The sequence below is a fragment of the Ixodes scapularis genome, unplaced genomic scaffold (genome assembly GCF_016920785.2).
Source record: "Ixodes scapularis isolate PalLabHiFi unplaced genomic scaffold, ASM1692078v2 PGA_scaffold1__304_contigs__length_218370807, whole genome shotgun sequence".
NCBI classification, from domain to species: Eukaryota; Metazoa; Arthropoda; class Arachnida; order Ixodida; family Ixodidae; genus Ixodes; species Ixodes scapularis.
The window spans coordinates 172,104,837-172,123,292 of NW_024609846.1; the positions used below are offsets into that span (position 1 = coordinate 172,104,837).

Below are 18,456 nucleotides of genomic sequence, written 5' to 3' on the forward strand. Positions count from 1 at the left end.
CTAGGCGTCGTTCTCAATGTCATCCTAGATGTTGTCCTTAAGGTCATCCTAGAGATCGTCCTAGAAGTTGTCCTAGACGTCGTTCTTGACATCGTCCTCTAAGACATCATCTGCGACGTCGTCCCAGACACCGTCCTCAACGTCGTCATAGACGTCGTTCTTGAGGTCGTCTGAAAGATCGTCCTCGGTGTCGTCCTAAACGCTGTCCTTGATGTCGTCCTAGAGGTCGTCCTAGGTGCCATACTTGGCGTCGATCTCTAGGACATTGTCCTCGATATTGTCCTGTACGTTCAAAACTTTAATACGTGTAGAAACATTACTCGAAAACATTCCTCCCGCAGCATTCTTGTGTAGGAAGGCTTTTGCCTCCTTACACGTAAGCAGTCTTGGGTGCCCTCCTGTAATTATTTTGGCTATGATCATGGGTTGCCTCCAGTTTTAAAATCTGTTCTGTGGAGTGAGTCAACCTATATTTTAATAAGCATAATTAGGGTTGTGCGAATATTTGGAATTTCAAATAGTAGTTTCGAATAATACACTATTCGATATTCGCTTAGAGAGCTGCACAATTTGCGTTTTTCGAAGTGTTGGTTGCGGTAGGCTAGTCCTGTTGAGTGCACTTCTTACCGAGCACCGGTGCACTGCAGAGAAGCAATACCTGCGGAAGCGAGCTCTGCGGGCGTTGTTTCTCTGCATTACATCTGTGCTCGGTAAGAAGCGCACTCAACGGGGTAACCCGCCGCAATAAACAATTGGGAAAGTATGAATATCACAATTGCGTGCTTGGAAGAAAAGCACACATTGAAAGTGGGATGGTGCACGCGTGCTGGCTATATTTGAAAATAAATGGAAACACTGAATGTGTATATCTACATTCTAGTAAAAGTTTCAAAATTAAACCGACTGCTATCGAAGAGTATACTAGGTTAGGCAGAGATGCCCTTACAACCTGCGCTCATCATGCGCGTTTCATGCAATATTTTATATTGCATGATTTGTAAGTTCACTCAATTGGGCATAGTTGGCCATCTCTATTGGATTCATTTTCTGTCAAATCCGTTGTTTACTTGCCATCCCAAGACATTAAACCTTCTGAGGTCACAGTTCATAAATATAGATAGATTAAACTTAGCTTATGAATGGATAAGTGGAACAACCTTCAGAAGTTTACCTGAGTTTTCTTCTAAGCATTATGCAGTGATAAGGCGTGTGAAAACTATTCAATATTCAAATCGAAAATATTCGGCCAAAACCTCAATTCGCTTCAAACTCAAAATCCACTATTCACACAAGACAAAACATCATAGTCCTCCGCACCAGTCGAATTGGAAAGAAGACAATTCAGTCTTTGAAAGGTTTTCCTTTTCTCGCGTACGGGCCCCTGAAAGCGTAAACCCGTCCGCCGTGCAGGGAGCCGGTCCAAGGGGAGGAGCGACCAGCGTTTGTGGCACAGAGCGTATCCCACCTGAGCCCCTCCCACCGGGCCTACCTGCTTTCCTGGTGCCGCATGCTGGACGAGGAGGGATACCATGCGGGGGAGCGAGACCTCCAGGAGCACTTCTGGCTGGACGACGCCTGTTCAAGGTCACTTGCCCCCCAAGCTTACAACTGAATGGTGCTCGGGAACTTCTTCCATTACGTAACGGCGTCGCTCTCTTCTTGCCAGAGAGTCCCGGGGCCTCTGCCTGAGCGACCTGAGCCTGCTGCACTGCGAGGCGCCACCTGGCGACGACGCCCGACCGCCCGTCCGCCACGTGCTCAAGCGGAAGCGCGGCGCTCCTGGGGTGCCGGCGCGGCCCCTCCCACCGGTTGGCCTGGCTGCGGGAGACCGGGTGGTGTTGAGCGAGCAGGGCAGCCTCACGTGCGTCGCCCTGGCAACGGGCACCCTCGCGGCCCTGACGGAAAGCCATGTCGAGCTGCTGTTGGACAGGTACGTTCACTAGCAAGCCGACAAACGGTTCCATTCATTGGGCGCTGACAGACAGCGGTGTTCGCAGGGGCCCCGTCTGACGGTCTATTATCGAACGGAATAAAAACAAGCTCATATTAAATTTTGATTCAGACAGATTTATTAAAAAAAAAATTACTGGAAGATCCATCGATGGATTCTTTTGGGAATGCGTTAGCATGACCCTTGGAAAACACCACACATGTCCCCCTTTGGGATTTGTTAACGCTCGCCCCTTCACTTTTCTGTTTTGGCTTTCTTTTTCGGCTTTCTGTTTTGCTTCCTCTATCTTTTGCTGCCTCTTTTTGGCCTCGTTAGGGGTCAGTGTTAACGTTTCCCAAAAGGGGGTGTGCGGCGTCTCCCAAGGGACATGCTTATGTATTCCCTAGGAATCCACCAAGGGTTCTTCCTGTAATTTTTCCACGCCTTTTCTGTACCCTGCCTGTCAGAGTATGTGACGCCTTTGAATACGGTTATCTATATCACTCGTGGAAATAACCATATCCATACCACTCGTGGAAGAACCGTATCTACAGTCAAACCCGGATATATTGAATTCAAAGGGGATCATAAAATAGTTTGAGATATCAATACTTCTATATACAAAAATGTGTTAAATTAAGCTCAAGTTGAAATTTCCTGGCGTCTCTGTTAATACCGAAGGTCGCGACAAATGGGAGCTTACCAGATAGAGCATTCAAGAGCTGCTAAATGCAGTAGAGGGTAGTTGGCAGAAACCGCAAACAACGCCGCGCTTACACGCGCCGCGGTGTTTGCAATGTTTGTGGCAAAACACAAAAAGCGAGACGCAAAAAAAAGATCTATTGATCGATAGAAAAAAGTTAAGCAAGCAACAAAAAAGAAAGCTCACTAAATTCAGGCAGCAAAAAAAGAAAGGGAAAAGAAAAAAAAAAAAAAACGGGCAAAGCAACAATGGCAATAGAAAAAGGTTAACAAAGAAAAAAGAAAGCTCACTAAATTCAGGCAGCAAAAAAAAACGTGCAAAGCAATAACTGCAAAAGAAAAAGGTAAACAAAGATAAGGCGTTCAAAGTGCGATTGCCCAACCGTTGTTGTCTTGTTGTCGACACTCAACTTGCCGAAGACTTTTTTTTTTTGCTCATTTTATTTTGGGGTTAGGGAGTCGCGCAGCATCAACAGTGTTCAAGAAAAGGGCGCAGGCTACCGTTCCCACAGCGGACACTCCCTGCTCGTCCTGCAGGCGCACGTGTGCCCTTCCCCTTGCTTTTGCCATCCTCTACTTCTTTTTTTTTTTACGGTTCATTGTCTTTTTTTTTTTACAACTGCTCTTCCGTTGGGGTTGTGTATCTTCCAGCGTGTATGCTGGCTTGGCAGTGTGCCAGCCACGCAAGGCAAGCGATGTGCTCATGTGCTCGCCACAGGCGCAATCGGATTACTCAAAAGTTACCGGTGGCCGGGCTGCGTTCACCATATGAAGTGTCCCCGCCGTGGGAGATTGATACAAAAAGACAACGCTCCTATACTATTACATGCGATTTTCAAAGGGATGTTTAGACTGTTCGATATAAACAATAATTCGAAATGCCCGAGTGCGATATAAGGGGGCTCGACTGTATGTCAGTCGTGGAAGGAACTGCATCTATCGTTTTAACTACACTCACACATCACAGCCCACGCACCGCTACAATGGAAACCCACAGCAAAGAATAGTCGGCGGCAATAGAGCGGCAACTGAGCACGCCCCCATTCCACCGCACCTTGGCGCAACACCTCCCAGATAACAAAGTTGTAGGGCTGAATGAGATGGTGTCATCAAGGAAGGTCTTTGCTGGGCACAGATTGGACACGATTGTGTCACCGTTCGGCTCAAACGTGAACGCTGACGCAGCACCCTTTTCCAATCTGTGTCCAGTGTTGGAGTTTTCTGATGACGCCATCTCGTTGAGCACTACGGCTTTGTTATCTAGGAGGTGTTGCACGGTGCATTCTCCTCTCTTGCTCCGTGCCAGCTGCGAGCATGACTTTATCGAAAACGAAAGGGCTTGTTTTGACAAAAACCCAGAGGTGTCTGTCAGTTTGTCAGCGCCGGGGAGAGAGAGAGAGGTTGACGAGTGCTGACGTCAGCGCTTCGGACCAATGGAAGCATCACACGTGTCACCCTCTCCCCCTTCTCCCTTTCTCCCCGGCACTGACAAATGAAAGACATCACCGGGTTTTCGTCAAAACGAGCGTTCTAGTGCTAAAACGTTAAAAAGCAGTTATAGGTACACTAATGAATCTGTGCAGGTGGGTTATATGGCCAGGGCAACATAGAATAGGCGGCTAATCATCGCAGTGAGTCAAATAATTAACTAATAGTATTTGTTAATTGACTTTTTACTTTGGTGAAAATAAAGGTATGCTTTCAGTTAAAACTTGCTGAGCCTCATTGAAAACCACTAAATCAGTCAGTCATAGAAATATTTGGTGTGCATGCTTTGTTTTCCTGGGTTCTGAAAATGCTTCCAACTTCGATGTGCCCGTGCGATTTTCTGCCTCTTATCATTGCGTTTTCGCACTGCCAGCCTCACATGTGGCCCGAATGGTAACTTTAGAGCACCACTGTGTTTATATCAGCTAATTTAAGTTAATTAACAAATTTTAGTTACCTAATTTATTGGGACGATTAGCCCGCTATATTATGTCCCTCCGGCCACAAACTCGCCAATTTTTTTTCTACCTGGCTAGGACAGGCATATCCCAAAATGAATGTTTGCAGAAATGAAAAATTTTTTTTTTTTTTGTAACAATACAAATTTTTTGATTTGTGGGCAAAACCGAAAATGTATTCCTGTGGGATGATGATGATAGTGTTTGTACCCAATTAGTGTGTGCTCCGAGTTTGCTGGACCTCACAGCGCACACTAGTTGGGTGCAAACGCTATGCATCACCATCCCACAGAAGTACAATTTCAGTTTCGCCCTCAAATCGAAAAAATTTGTATTGTAGCATAAATACTTGTGATGGACCGAATCTGCCGAACTTCAGATTTGGCAAAGTTCGACAAATACCAAACTTTTGAAGGAAAGTTGGGCAAAGATTCGGCACAAATTCGGCAAATGTCTGCGCACGCGCGAGAACGCGACGGAGCCATGGATTTACAAATGGACACCGTGGAGTCGTGCGGTTACCATCGTGCAGTGTACTACAACCAGCAGTTACTGCGAGGTGTGGAGTAGGCAACACGGTAACTGCGTTTGTGAGCGAGTGTGGTTCTCTTCAATATTTTCTGCCTCAAGATTAGAAGATCGACGAGTAATTTACGCAGTCCACTGGGTAAGTGACAAAAGACGCGATGCATTCTGAGACAACGAAACATTGGCCGACAATTACTTTAAAGCACTCCTCGCAATTATAACCAGGGTGTCGAACCGGAACCGAACCGAACCGAAAACCGGAACCGAACCGGTATTTTTTCCGGAACTGAACCCGAACCCGAACCGTTATATTGTTATCACGATGAACCCGAACCGGAACTGAACCAAAAAAAAAAAATAACGGTTACCGGCTCATGTCAAAACGATTCGGCCACGCGCTGTTGACAATGAATGTGCTATCAATGCCATTTGTTTTTTAAGTGCCGTCAACTGACACACACCTCGCTTACATATTTTTCTTCTCCACTCAGTCTTGGGAATATAAACGCTGCATCCATGAATCTTGACAAATGCTGCATCCATCAATCTTGACATAGGAACCAGTATTGCGCTGGTCGCGGCTTGCACGGAAAAAAAAGAAATAGAAGGCTGTGCAAAAAAAAAAAAAAATCGCGTCACTGGATTTTATTTTCCTACAATCTCGTAAATCCTAAATGCTGCTGTGTGCTCATTTCATAACACGTTTCTAGAACGCGCGAGTTCTTTAAGCTTGCTTCCATCGGAATGAGAAAAGAAAAGGCTGTGGAGTTTGATAATAATGCATCCGGTTTCGTATAGGCACTTAGAAGCTAACATATTTGTGAGACAGCGAACTCTTCTATTTTAATATTTATCCTATTACGTCCTTCTGGCGTTGCGTTCGGTGAAGTGTTTTTCATATTCCGTATGTTGTTTAATGAAAACTTCCTTAAGGGTCTAATTTGAGTTACCGAAGGCTAGTTCAAATAAAGAAAGCTGTATTTTCTCCCCACTGTTCCTTCAATTGCTTACACGCCGAGGTGGCGGGATAGTTAGCGAGTTCTACTTGTAAGTGGGTTTGTATAGGTCGCGGATTTTACAGCTACTGCGTCGGACCCAATTAGATGAAGTCCGAATGCGTAAACGTCCGTGAGGTAACCTTTGAGTGCACATAAAGAAACCATTCCTGGTAGAAATCCCTGAGCCTTACACCACGATGTATCCCGTTTCGTATGTGCTGATTTCAGATGTTTTATTTGTAATTTATTTTGATGTTGCAATTTTTCATTCATAATTTCCGAACCGGCTCGCGAGCCGGTTTAGCGCCCCGAGCCGGTTCGCGGATCAAATTAATCGAACCGGAACTGAACCGGAACAAAATAAATTTACCTGAACCTGAACTGTAACCGAACCCGTATTTTTTTCGGTTCGACACACTGATTATAACAATTTTTTTTTCGGCTCGGGAGTAGTGTGTGCCAAAACAAAATAATATTGCTTTTTCAATTAACATTATTTTGCAATTTTTATGTATTTGCATAAAACTAAACACGGAACTGTAATGCTCGACATTGCACATCCGACATTCCTAACCCTCCCTACCTTTCTAAACGTTCATGTGTGTCCCAACACCAGAAACTGGTATTTTAAAGGTTAAAAACGAGACGTTACGAATATGGGACGCACACTTTCATGCAAAGCTGATGTCAAGTTACTCAAATCGAAAAACATGAACATTTACAGTAATATTATTATCTCTTCTGGTGAAGGCTCAACAACCGTTGCATTCGTTTTCGCGCACAAAACGGTGACTCCCAGAGAAAGCAAGAATGCAGCGTTATTGCCTTCATTTTAACAATGTACACACACATGCAGGCTTGCACTGATGATGCCTCAAAACCGAAACTCTTGTAGCGTGATTCGTGACTGCGCCACGCTTGCTCCTACCCAACCTCGTTGTCACGCCACTTCTGCAAGGAGTCACTAAAATTGCCAGCAAACACACGGAAATGACACCGATACAATTATCTTGTAGAATATCACTTTATTTAGTCATAACTATGTCAATATGCATCACATGTTGCATTTAAGTTAAGAAAAAAGAAACATAAAACCTTTTTTCGCCAGAAAAAATGAAATATCAACGTTAAGTTTGGTAACAATGTATTTTTGCCGAATCTTTGCCGAATCTTTAGAAAAGTTTGTCAAAAGTTTGGTTTTGCCGAATCCAAAGATTCGGCCCGAACTTTCGATTCGGCAAAAGTTCGGCCCATCACTAATAAATACTGTGTTCGCACGATTGTAACGCGCCCCCGATTGTAACGTGCACGTATATTTAGCGCTGAAATATTCTGAAATTAACTTGATGCCGATTGTACCGCGCAGGTAAAAAAAGGAAGGCTGAACATATAGCTCTTAAAACAGATTTTATAAAATGCACGCTAACACAAAATACAATGCACTACAGTCAAACCCGTTTATAACGAACAGCAGGAAACACTACGATCAGTTCGATATAGCAAGTAATTCGATATAGCAAAAACCATTTACATACAACAAACTTCCATGATGCTTTCGTTGTAAGGCGAGAGCTTCTCTTTGTTTCTCATCTCTTCACTTCCGCCTTGTAATAACGCGCTGCATTTTTTTTTGCATTCATGCAGATTCTTTTTGTTCTTTAGTTTATTTTATTTTCTGACTTACTTTTCTTCGTGGGCAAACGCTTTAGGATAATTTTTTTTGTGTGTGCGTGCAGAGTGTATTTTTTTAGCTTTTCCCCCTTCTGAATGGCTTCTCTTTGCTCAATTTCGTTCGCAACTTAAGCTTTTGGAATTTTCTTTCTTTCCTACTTATTTTTTGGGGGGAAGGGACAGGCTAGAAGACAATTGTTTGTGAAAAAGTTCGATATAGCCAATATGTTGTTCGTTATAAAAAGTACTTTTTACATGCATTTTTATTTAGAATTTTTGTGAGTTCGATATCTACAATAATTCGCTGTACGTGGGTTCGTTGTAAACGGGTTTCACTGTAGTCGCCATTGTCGGAGTCTGAAGAGGGTTCTTCGCTGTTCACAAGGGTAATCCTTTCTTTCGTCTGAAGCATTTTAGGTGCCGCGCTTCTCGCGCTTGTATAAGTGCGCAACTTTCGCCTCTGAAAAGGTCATCTTCCAAACCACTTTGCAAGCTCGTCGGGTCGTTGGGATAGCGAGGCCACGCAGCGCTCTTCTGTTGTTATCTTTCCCTGCCAGCGTGATGGCCTTTCATTTACATAATGCCTCCTAGTCTAATTTTTTTTCTTTTTCCATCACAGGACAACGGACACGAGTCCTAGACGCAAGAGAATACAGTCGAACCCGGATATATTGAATTCAAAGGGGATCATAAAATAGTTCGATGTATCAATAATTCAATATACAAAAATATGTTAACTTAAGCTCCAGTTGAATTTTATATGCGTCTCCGCTAATACCGAAGGCTGCGACAAACAAGACCTTACCAAATAGGGCCTCTAAGAGCTGCTAAATACAATAGAGCTTAGTTGGTGACAGGTAGGTGACGCATAGTTGGTGACACAAGTGTTGCCGCTTCTGGTTACAACAACTATGAACATTAGGACCCAGACTGGGCCCACAGGCCTTTGGGTATGGGGATACTGTTTTCTGCGACCCTTGCAGGCCTAGATCTCTTCAAATATATGCAAATAAACTATTATTATTATTATTATTATCATCATCATCATCATCATCGCAAACAACGTCGCATTTATGCTACGGTGCTTGCGATCGTTTACATGCGCATGACCACATAGCACCCATGACAAACCACAAAAATAATTTTAAAAAAATGAGAAAACAAAAAAAGCGAGCCATATAAAAAAGAAAAGCTCGATCCATAGGATAAAGTTAAGCAAGCAACAAAAAAGAAACCTCACTAAATTCAGGCAGCAAAAAAACAAGAAAAAAAAAAAAAAAACGGGCAGAGCAAGAACTGTGAAAGAAAAAGGTAAACAAAGATAGGCGTTCAAAGTGTGATTACTCAACCGTTTTTGTCCACACGCTCGACTTGACAAAAATTTCGTTTTTTTGCTTTATTTATTTTGGGGTTAGGGAGTCGCGCAGCGACAGCAGTGTTCAGAGAAAGAGCGCACATTACCGTCCCAACAGCGGGCACTCCCTGCCCTCCCTACGTGCGCGCGTACTGCCCTTCCCCTTGTATTTGCCATCCTCAACTTCTTTTTTTATTTTTTTATTTTTTTTGCAATTTGTTTTTTGTAGCTTATCCCTGTGCGCGATTTCTGGCTTGGCAGTCTGCCAGCCCCGCAACGCGAGCTATGTGCTCTCCACCGGCGCAATCCACCACAATCCGACTACGAGAGAAGCGACGGGAGGCCGTGCTTCGTTTGCTATATTGAGTGTCCATCTAGTTTCCCCGCCATGGGAGTTCAGTGATGTGATTGCTGCGCCAGTTGTGCCAAACTGCGCCAAGGGGCTAACCCTGATACATCCTGCTACATTTTGCCAAAATATGGGTAATGTGCACCAAGCCTGCGCCAAAAAACAATTTCGGTCGCCTCTCAAAACCAAAACTAAACTGAGTACCGTAATTGAGCATGCGTGTGTTATGTGGCGCAAGCGGCCGACTGACACAAAGTACCCTGCATCAATTGTCTATCCGATCCTGTATGGCTTTCCCGCCTTCTCGCCGTTTCGCGCTTTCGTTGCTTCGTAAATCTCCTCTCGCGTTTTTTTTTCTTTTTTTAAATATTTTTAACAATAGACGCGAGTGAGTGCGGACGCTCCGACGCTATCAGCCGTGCCATCATGCTGTGAAACGAAACCACTTTTTTGCACGACGGGAGTTATTTTGTAAACTGGAGCACTCGCTCCTGAAAGCAACCGGCGTGGGAAAGCTATATCTGGTCCCTGCCTTCCAGTCACCGTGGTCGCGCGACGTCGGGTGTTGCCGTCCCCACGTCGCTGCAGATATGGCGCTTTCTAAAATGAAACTATGTACCGTTCATCAACATTCGTGTTTTTGTTTAAATCATACTTTACTACAAAAATCCCACTTTAACTCAAAGACTGCTGTGTCGAAGTTTTAATTACCTAGGTTTCTCTCGATGGGCTTTCTTTCGAAAAGGACGCTGGTATGTGAAAAGTCTGCCGCGAAGGAAAGTTGATGAGAAGTGAACTAAAGCAAAGAAGGCAATGTCTGCGCGCTGAACCCGCACAGCGCGCATGTTTGTCTCGAGCTCAGTCATTGCACAAAGCGCTCCAAGAACCTTTGGACCCTGGCTCGCAATGTTTTGCGTCGCAAGCCAGGGCTTAGGCTTTTTTTTTTTTTTGTGTGTGTTTAGCTTGTACCTTGTTTGCTGGCCTGGCAAGCACGCACCACTGGACTGTTTTTCTTGTATGCTTGACAGTTACATTTTGCAAACAGTCTTGAGAATCACGTTACGACGGAGCGGATTGGCATGGTTTCGATTTCGATCGTACAGCCATTGTCTCTGCTCACACGACGAAGCATGCGCGATGAAGCACACGCAACTGCAAGTCTGCCGAAGTTGCCCTCACGTGCATGCGAACATAATTGCACGACCGAGGCACCAGCCGGGACGCTTGCAATCCATTGTTCTACGTTTGCTTACTTTTGACGAAAATCTGGCACGTCGGGAAACCAGTAAAACGGCGGCAAGCGGTTTTTCGGAATTGCTCGGCAATGCCTACAGCACTGTGCACTTGTGGGATGTCTCAGCAATAAAAAATACAGGCAGTGAATTTCATCCCAACGCGTCACACAGAACACAAAGTGCACTTTGTTTGTACAGCACTTAAAACAAATATTTTTATTTTTCTAAGAATATCTGCTTTAAAATCCATTTTTGCTGCTCCGAAACACTGTTCTGGCTGCTCCAAAGGCCACATTTACTGCTCCAAAACGCTGTTTTGGCTGCTCCGAAAGGTGCTCCAAAATGGCTTAGGCCAATCACATCACTGGGAGTTCGATACAGAAAAACAAGGCTTCTATACTATTACATGTGATTTTCAAGGGGCTCTTTGGACTGTTCGATATAAACAATGATTCGAAATACCCAAATGTGATATAACAGGCCTCGACTGTATGCGCAAAAGGGTACCAAAATGGCGAATGTAAACAAACGGTCACGAACAATGGCGACTGGGCTAGCCACCTTACACCGAGTATTGGGTTTTTCTTTTTGAGTTTCGGTTTTTGGTTTCGGTTGTAACGTGCATGTATTTTTGGGCACCAATTTTGGAAAAAAAAAACTGCGTTACAATTGTGCAAACACGGTATTGGGCAAAAAATTTTCTTTTCCTCAGACATTCATCTTGAGACATGCCTGTCCTAACCAGGTAGAAAAAGACATTTTTCTTTCTAGGTTCAGTGTTTCTTTAACATAACTTGCATGACTTTTTTTTATTTCGAAAGATAAAAATAGACACCTTGTATATCATTATAGTCGGTGAAAGGTTAAGAGTGAAGTGGAAGCTCCTCCCACCCCTCTCCCTTTTGGCAGAGCGAACGCTGGATAGGAGATGACCTCCTCTCCAGCATTTGCTCTTTTAAAGTGGAAAGAGGTGGGAGGAGCTTCCACTTTACCCCATAACATTATTACGATGTACACTAAAGGTGCAACTGGCACTAGTGTTTTGTTGCAAATTGAAGCAGACGGCAACCAGTCGAAAACTGACTTCAGGTAATGCGTTTCTATGAAAAAAATTGAGTGCATTTTCTCCCTGCGCTCGATTACAAGAGCAAATATCGTGAATAATTTGTGCGTACTAGATAGCTTGAAACATTTCTCAGTCAGGCAGACAAAATAATTGGTCAGTTACGGCGTTTTTCTTTCAAATTTATTGTATTAAAAACGACTCCGTACAAGCATTTATGTGCACTGTCGGACACTGTTAGTGCGAACACGGCGTCGGTGCCTTTCAGCATGGGGGATATTTGTGCCAAACGAATAAAGGACATCTGGAAAACCAAGAGACTGCAAGAACTATGCAGTAATACAGGATAAGTAACTCCCTGTGCATATAGATGATCAAAATACATTGAAGGTCAGAGTCAGATTTGCAATAAATCAGTACTGCTTTATTCTTTCTGCTCATGAATATGTGCAAAGATGCTTGTTCTGCGTTGAAAAAATAACATCACCCGCACGCTCAGAATCTTTGAAAATAGTTAGACGCCAAAGAACAAGTGCTCAAAGAAACACCTTTCATAACACACATACCTTATACTTAACATTTTGAATGTTTTTAATCGCTCGGAAAGATGCACAAGGGGTCATTTCCATATAGTGACAGGACGGGTATATTGGCACTATATAAGCACCACTGGAATGCTGGCGAACCTTGGACGCACTCTACCTTCCTTTCGATTGTTATTTGTTTAGAATCGTTGCTCGTTTTTATGCACCTGCTATGGAACGAGGTTTGGGCCTTATATACAGGGTATTCCACGTAACTTGAGCCAATTTTTAAAAATATTTTGGTGCGTTTTAGGAAGACGAAACCAAAGAAATAAGCATGTTCATTGTTTAGAGCAAGCCAGGCTATTTTTGTATCTTGCCCAATTAAATAATTACCACTGAATTGGATGTTTCTGAACACACTCTACAACTTTGTCATTGGAACTTTTGCTCTGAACTGAATATTTCAAAATTTCATTAATTCTTAATTTATTATCTTATTGGGCAAAATACAAAATATAGCCTGACTTGCTCTAAACAATGAACATGCTTATTTATTTGGTTTTGTCTTCCTAAAATACACCAAAATATTTTTAAACCTTGGCTCCAGTTACGTGGAATATCCTGTATAGCAAAGTTGTCTATTCGCGACTCCAGCGACCTATAGGGGGCGCCACCACCAAACAAACATGGCGGCTGAGTCCAGGTCGCGTCGGCTCGGCCGGGCCGCCTGAACAGGTGGCGCGTTCAACTTAACAGATTTTCTTTTGTTTAAAGCCCAATTTTATAGGTATTTGAACTTGCAGAGCATAGTTTTGTTTTCCAATTGTGTTTTTTGTTCTTTTCATGTCAAACTTTCGTTTCGGAGATTTCGTTCGAAACCGAAACTATGGGCTCTGGAGAGACGGTAATATACTAATCAGTTTTGATCATCTAAGGAAAGTGGCAATGAATGCAGAATTCTCCCACCGACAGTAATTTTCAGCCAACTCGCATGCCTCGTCCATGCGACTTATCTGTCCGCGAAATCGAGGTCTTGTGCGTATCCGCGTTTAAGAAACAGCTTCAGTCGTATGCTCGGTCAACAACACCGGCTGCAGGAAAATTACGAAAATTAAGCAAGCGCTTCTTGAGCCAAGGAGCATGTTAACCTGCCGGTACCCCACTAAGCAGCTGATACTCGTTTTTCAATTCAGGTTTTAGTAGCAATCGAGAAGTCATTTTGACGAGCGGGTTATGTATTATATTACGTACTATGTCCCACTAAAGCGATATTAGTATATTCTTCGGTTTGAAATATGAGCTTAGTTAACTAGCTATTAGGTGAACTGCTGAATAAAAATATATTTGACAGACAAAGAGATACTAAGTTAAACTTAACCAAATGGTTCTAGCCGGTAGCACGGAGACGAACGAGGACAAACTGAAGAGAGTCTTCATTGGAGATTCACACAGAACCTCTCTGCATTGAACTTGACTTCGAATCCTGAACAGAAAAAATGAGTATTTTTGTGGTCGGTCAACCTGAGCAATGTAGACGTATATTGCTGCTGGCTTAATTTGACGGGGTTATAATATAAATATTGGAGGCGCGATAGATCATAATGACGTGACAGCTTCTAACGTTGCGAGACGCGTCCCCCACCTTTTGAAAACAGATAATTTCCCTCATTCATCATTTCCAGCGAGCAGGTTTTCCTGAATCAAGTAATTGCGAAATCAGCCCAACTTCTTCAGAGTGGTCCAGAGGATTTTTCGGCGAAAAGCAGCCAAGATGAATAGCCAACGCACCGACCGGCGTGAGTGGCTCAAACTTGAAGCTAATCGAACACAACCAAACTCAAGAAAAGCAGCTATCAAACCTTCCCATTCCCCTGACTGCAACATTGGTGTTCCCTCCAGTGAAATGCCTCGTCTGTCGTCCCCCTACTGTTCTACATCCTCATAAAGAAACCCCTTATCAGTTACCAAGTAGTCATCATTTTGAATGTGATTCGAGACAGACAAGAAATCAAAACGTTTTTTCCGCGATTCCTCCCCATCCAAGAAATCGAAAACACGTGATCGAAGGAAACAATCTACTGAGGTTTCGCCACACTAATGAACACTCAGGCAAACATAAGAAATTCCTGGACCTTCGTTAAATTACATTGTTCACCGTTGCGCCGACAACACGTGTCCGCGAAAGCCACCAGAGACACAAAGGGGCGCGAAGCGACCTGGACCGGCTGGTTCCCGGTTTTCCCGCTTGGTGGCGTCCGTTTTGCTGGAGTCGCGAATAGTGAAGAAAAATTCTTTACTAGAAAATGTACAGAGAAGAGCACTTTGTTTTATTTTTAATAAATACAGTCGCCTGGAACCTGTCTCCGCTTTTTATGATCGGGCCGGTCTGCTCCCGCTTTAAAATGAACGCAAGGTGGACAGGTTGAAATTTTCTAAAGCTTAATTTCTGGTCATGTAAATTTAGATATACATATCTGTGTACCTCACGCCACTCACAGTCACGCAATACTACCCACCCAGGCATCGAAACAGCAAGGCGTTCGCTGAATATAGTTGTAGAATTGATGTTTTCAAGTATTTTTATTTCCCCAAAACAATCCGAGAACGGAATACACTTTCAGAGGAAATTATTTTATCTAGCAGTTTAACAGACTTTGTTCATCGTTTAAGCAACCACCTGTATAATGGTTGATAACTTCATGCTTGGCACTCTGTAATTGTCATTTTATGCTTGGTGTGTGCAGTTGTAGTTTGCAGCTTGTCTTCTTAATATGGATAGATGGGCTTTCTTGCTATATGTATTTCCATATCTTTTTTCTAGGCACTGTCGACTGATGGACAACTGCGTTTCCCTCCACTTCTACCACGTCTCCTTATTGGAGAACGTAGTATGTATAAATAAATAAAATAAATAAAGATTAAATTTTTCACTGTCGAAGAAAAATACCGTAACTAAAGCAATTACACTTTTATAGTGATAATAAAGGTATATACCATTCGATACGACCGAAATAACAAAAATGATCCATGTTATTTTTTGGCGAGATGCATCCATATTTTTCCACAGGAATGTACAGGGGCACCGCAAAAGTAGACTGGTTGCTGTCTGCTTCAACTCGCATCCTGGAAGTCGTGTGGGCATTAGTGCCAGCTAAACCTCTAGCGTATATTATAATAACCCTATGCTTTACTCTTAACCTGTCACTGACTACAGTGCACACTGCAGACGGGATGTTTGGGCGGTAGATCAAACAAGCACCTCGACTTTTATAATTGAGATTTTACGGGACACCGAGCGGCTGCACAAGTTTAGCTTGAGGTGTGCAATCTTGCAGAGACACACGCCGGAGCCCCGGCTGGGAGGGCAAGACGTTTCGGGTGGACCGTTCCCCCTCGGTGGCGTCTGCTGCCATCAGCTACACGTTCCTGGGCCGCCTCGTGGGCACGGACCCCAGGGCCGCCAGGCTCAGGGCCCTGCTGGTGGACAGGGCCGCCCCCTCGTTCCGCACCACCCTGCCACGGGAGGTCGCCACCCTCTGCCGGCCCGCCCTCAGGGGCCTCAACGACACGCAACGTCGGGTTGTGCTGCGCTTCCTCATGTGCGACGACTACCTGCTGCTCAGGGGCATGCCCGGCACTGGTGGGTGACCCTGGTCTGAAGCCTGGTTGGGATGTTAGCGTTTGACTGTGACCTACCTTAACATCCCGTAAGGGCACTCTCCCCCGAGAGATCGCCTATCCCATTTTTCTGGCTAAATATCCGTCACTTAAAAATTCCAAAACACCGCTCACCCCCGATTTCCGCTGGACATCGCGCGATGTCCAGCGGGAATCGCATCAACTGCGCGATCTGCAGTACCGGTACAGCAACAAGCGAGTTTGCGGCAGGTTCTTGCTTTTTTTGTCTGCTTTCTGCGCGTGATATCGCTTCCTGTGGCGCGCAAGTGTTTATCCGCAGTCTACGGTATCCTTTTGTGTGGCGCAGGAGTTCGTAGTGAATTCCCGTGTGTTTATCGTCCTGTGAAACGCGAATTTGCTATGTCCATGATCTGCGGTATCAGTTCATGTGTCACGTGGTTTGCAGCGGGTGCCCCTTTGTTTATTAATTTTTGATAAAGTTTTTCTCTCTCATCCCCAAAGGCAGCCCACCTCATGTTTTTCACCATTTATCTTTTTATGTTGGGTTTGCACCATTACGGGATTTTACGGTAGTGCATTGTTCGGTTCTTTGTGGGCGCTTGCGACCAGAGAACACGCCACACATCAGTAGTAGTAGTAAAATATGTTTATTAAGAAGAAAGAAAAACTAAGGTAGCTCGACAAGAGTCCCCTTATCTGGCAGGGATGGGAGATACAATCAAATGCCTTTATAACGAATGCCTCTACTATTAAAACACCCATTTATGGATAGACCCTCGTCTTGAACATTTCTGTCATTTCTGATCTAATTTATATTACATTTTCACCTAATACATTTTCACCTAAGCTTTTGTGCTAAGTGTAAGTGTAAGCTCGTTGTTTTCCTATCTATTATAGTTTTCAAGGAAAGCTCTACTTTATAAAAAATGTTTCTGCCAAACTTTATTGCGATACTTTGATCAAAACATATGGCACAAGGTATGTCGGCATGTTCTACGAACGGTAAAAAGTGCAACAAATCCATTTTTATAATGTTGGCATTATTGTAGAAAAAGTCATCACAAGTTGAAATGTTGTCACTGATAGCTACAGGATGTACACAAACACTTCGATCCCACTTTGAAAGGTCTGCAAAAATCTGTTTCTCGACGTATGGCGCTAAGACTTACTGCAGAGGTGCGGCTAGGTAGTGCACGCATGGAGGCAAAATATCAGTGGATGAGCTTACCTTGTTCAAAAAGTAAAAGATAAAAAGATTAGTAAATATCGGAATATTTTCTTCCAGCCACTCTTCGACTTTGTGCAGAGCGAACTGTGCGTGTGCTGTATTGTGCATAATGTTGTCGCTGACAATTCCTAAGCTGTAGATTTTGCACTTCGTTGTAGCAATGAAGGTGAAAATAGACACAATTTGGTTCATCCAATGAAAGCATTGTACCGCTTGCAGAAGAACGATGCTCCAGTTTTGCGCAAATTCAAACAGTAATATGATGGTACGAGTTTTGAGACGCGACTTTTCTGAGCTCATAGCAAGCCACAGAGTATATCAGATGAATTAATGGGGGAAGTACTTTGTTACGCACTTCCTGAGCTTATTGCAAGATGTGTTACTTCCCATTTCTTTCTTCAGCAGTTTGCTAGATTCCCACAAATGTACTTCGATTTATTTGTCTTCCTTCATTGGCAACGATTCAAAAGTTAAACTACATCTTTTTGGACACACCTTACAGGTCAGCAAAACGCACTCTTTCGTTGGGTTAGCGCACAGTCAAAGTCTCTTAATGTTTTCGAGACTGAATTCTTTGTCACCCACATTTAATACTGCTGCCAGGCAAAGAGTAGTTGCTCCCTCTTTCGGTTTTGGTTAAGTGTATCTAACAAACTGAGATGAGATACCAGATGTGTGGACAGCATAGAACCTGCCAGCGAAGCAAAACGAAAGGGAATGGTTGCCTCTTGAAGGCGGCGGCACATGAGCTTTAGCTTTGGTAGTCCCTCCTGGCAATCACAGGTTGTCTATAGCTTCTTCCTTTCTATCACGTGTATGGGTCGTCATATTGTAGTCGTTTTTAATGTTTATAGTGACCCCGTCTGTACTAAACAAATAATCACGACAGCTATCTAAAAAGGGGATGCGACACTGTCAGAGTTAAAAAGGGTGGCAACATGTCTATGTCCCGCTCGGCCCGTGGATTGCCCTTTCGTTCCCACTTTCCGTCAAAGAAAAATAGCCGATGCAGCTTACGAGAACCTTGAAGGTACTTATATCTCAACAACAAAAAAATGAAAAATTCCGAGGACACCTAAACACTTCCTATGAGTTGTGAATGCAAAAGCACGAATGTCATTCTTCCGCTCCCTTAGTTCGTCTTCGGTGTACACTCAAGCCCGCATATATCGAACTCGCAAAAAAATGGGAATTAGTTTGATATATTGTGTAATTCAATATAACAGTTTTAATGAATTTGGCTCTCAAAAGTTCACTTTCTGCTGACATATTACACAATGAAATAG

General features: G+C 43.6%; 1 protein-coding gene across 1 annotated transcript in view; it reads left to right on the forward strand.

Moving 5' to 3' along the window:
• LOC8042770 (DNA replication ATP-dependent helicase/nuclease DNA2) overlaps nucleotides 1-18,456 on the forward strand; it is a 92,413-nt gene that overhangs the window by 51,554 nt on the left and 22,403 nt on the right. The window contains exons 10-12 of the mRNA XM_029978330.2: nucleotides 1,411-1,584; nucleotides 1,667-1,930; nucleotides 15,639-15,943. Coding sequence (XP_029834190.2) covers nucleotides 1,411-1,584; nucleotides 1,667-1,930; nucleotides 15,639-15,943 — 743 coding nt within the window. The remainder of the gene's footprint in view (nucleotides 1-1,410; nucleotides 1,585-1,666; nucleotides 1,931-15,638; nucleotides 15,944-18,456) is intronic.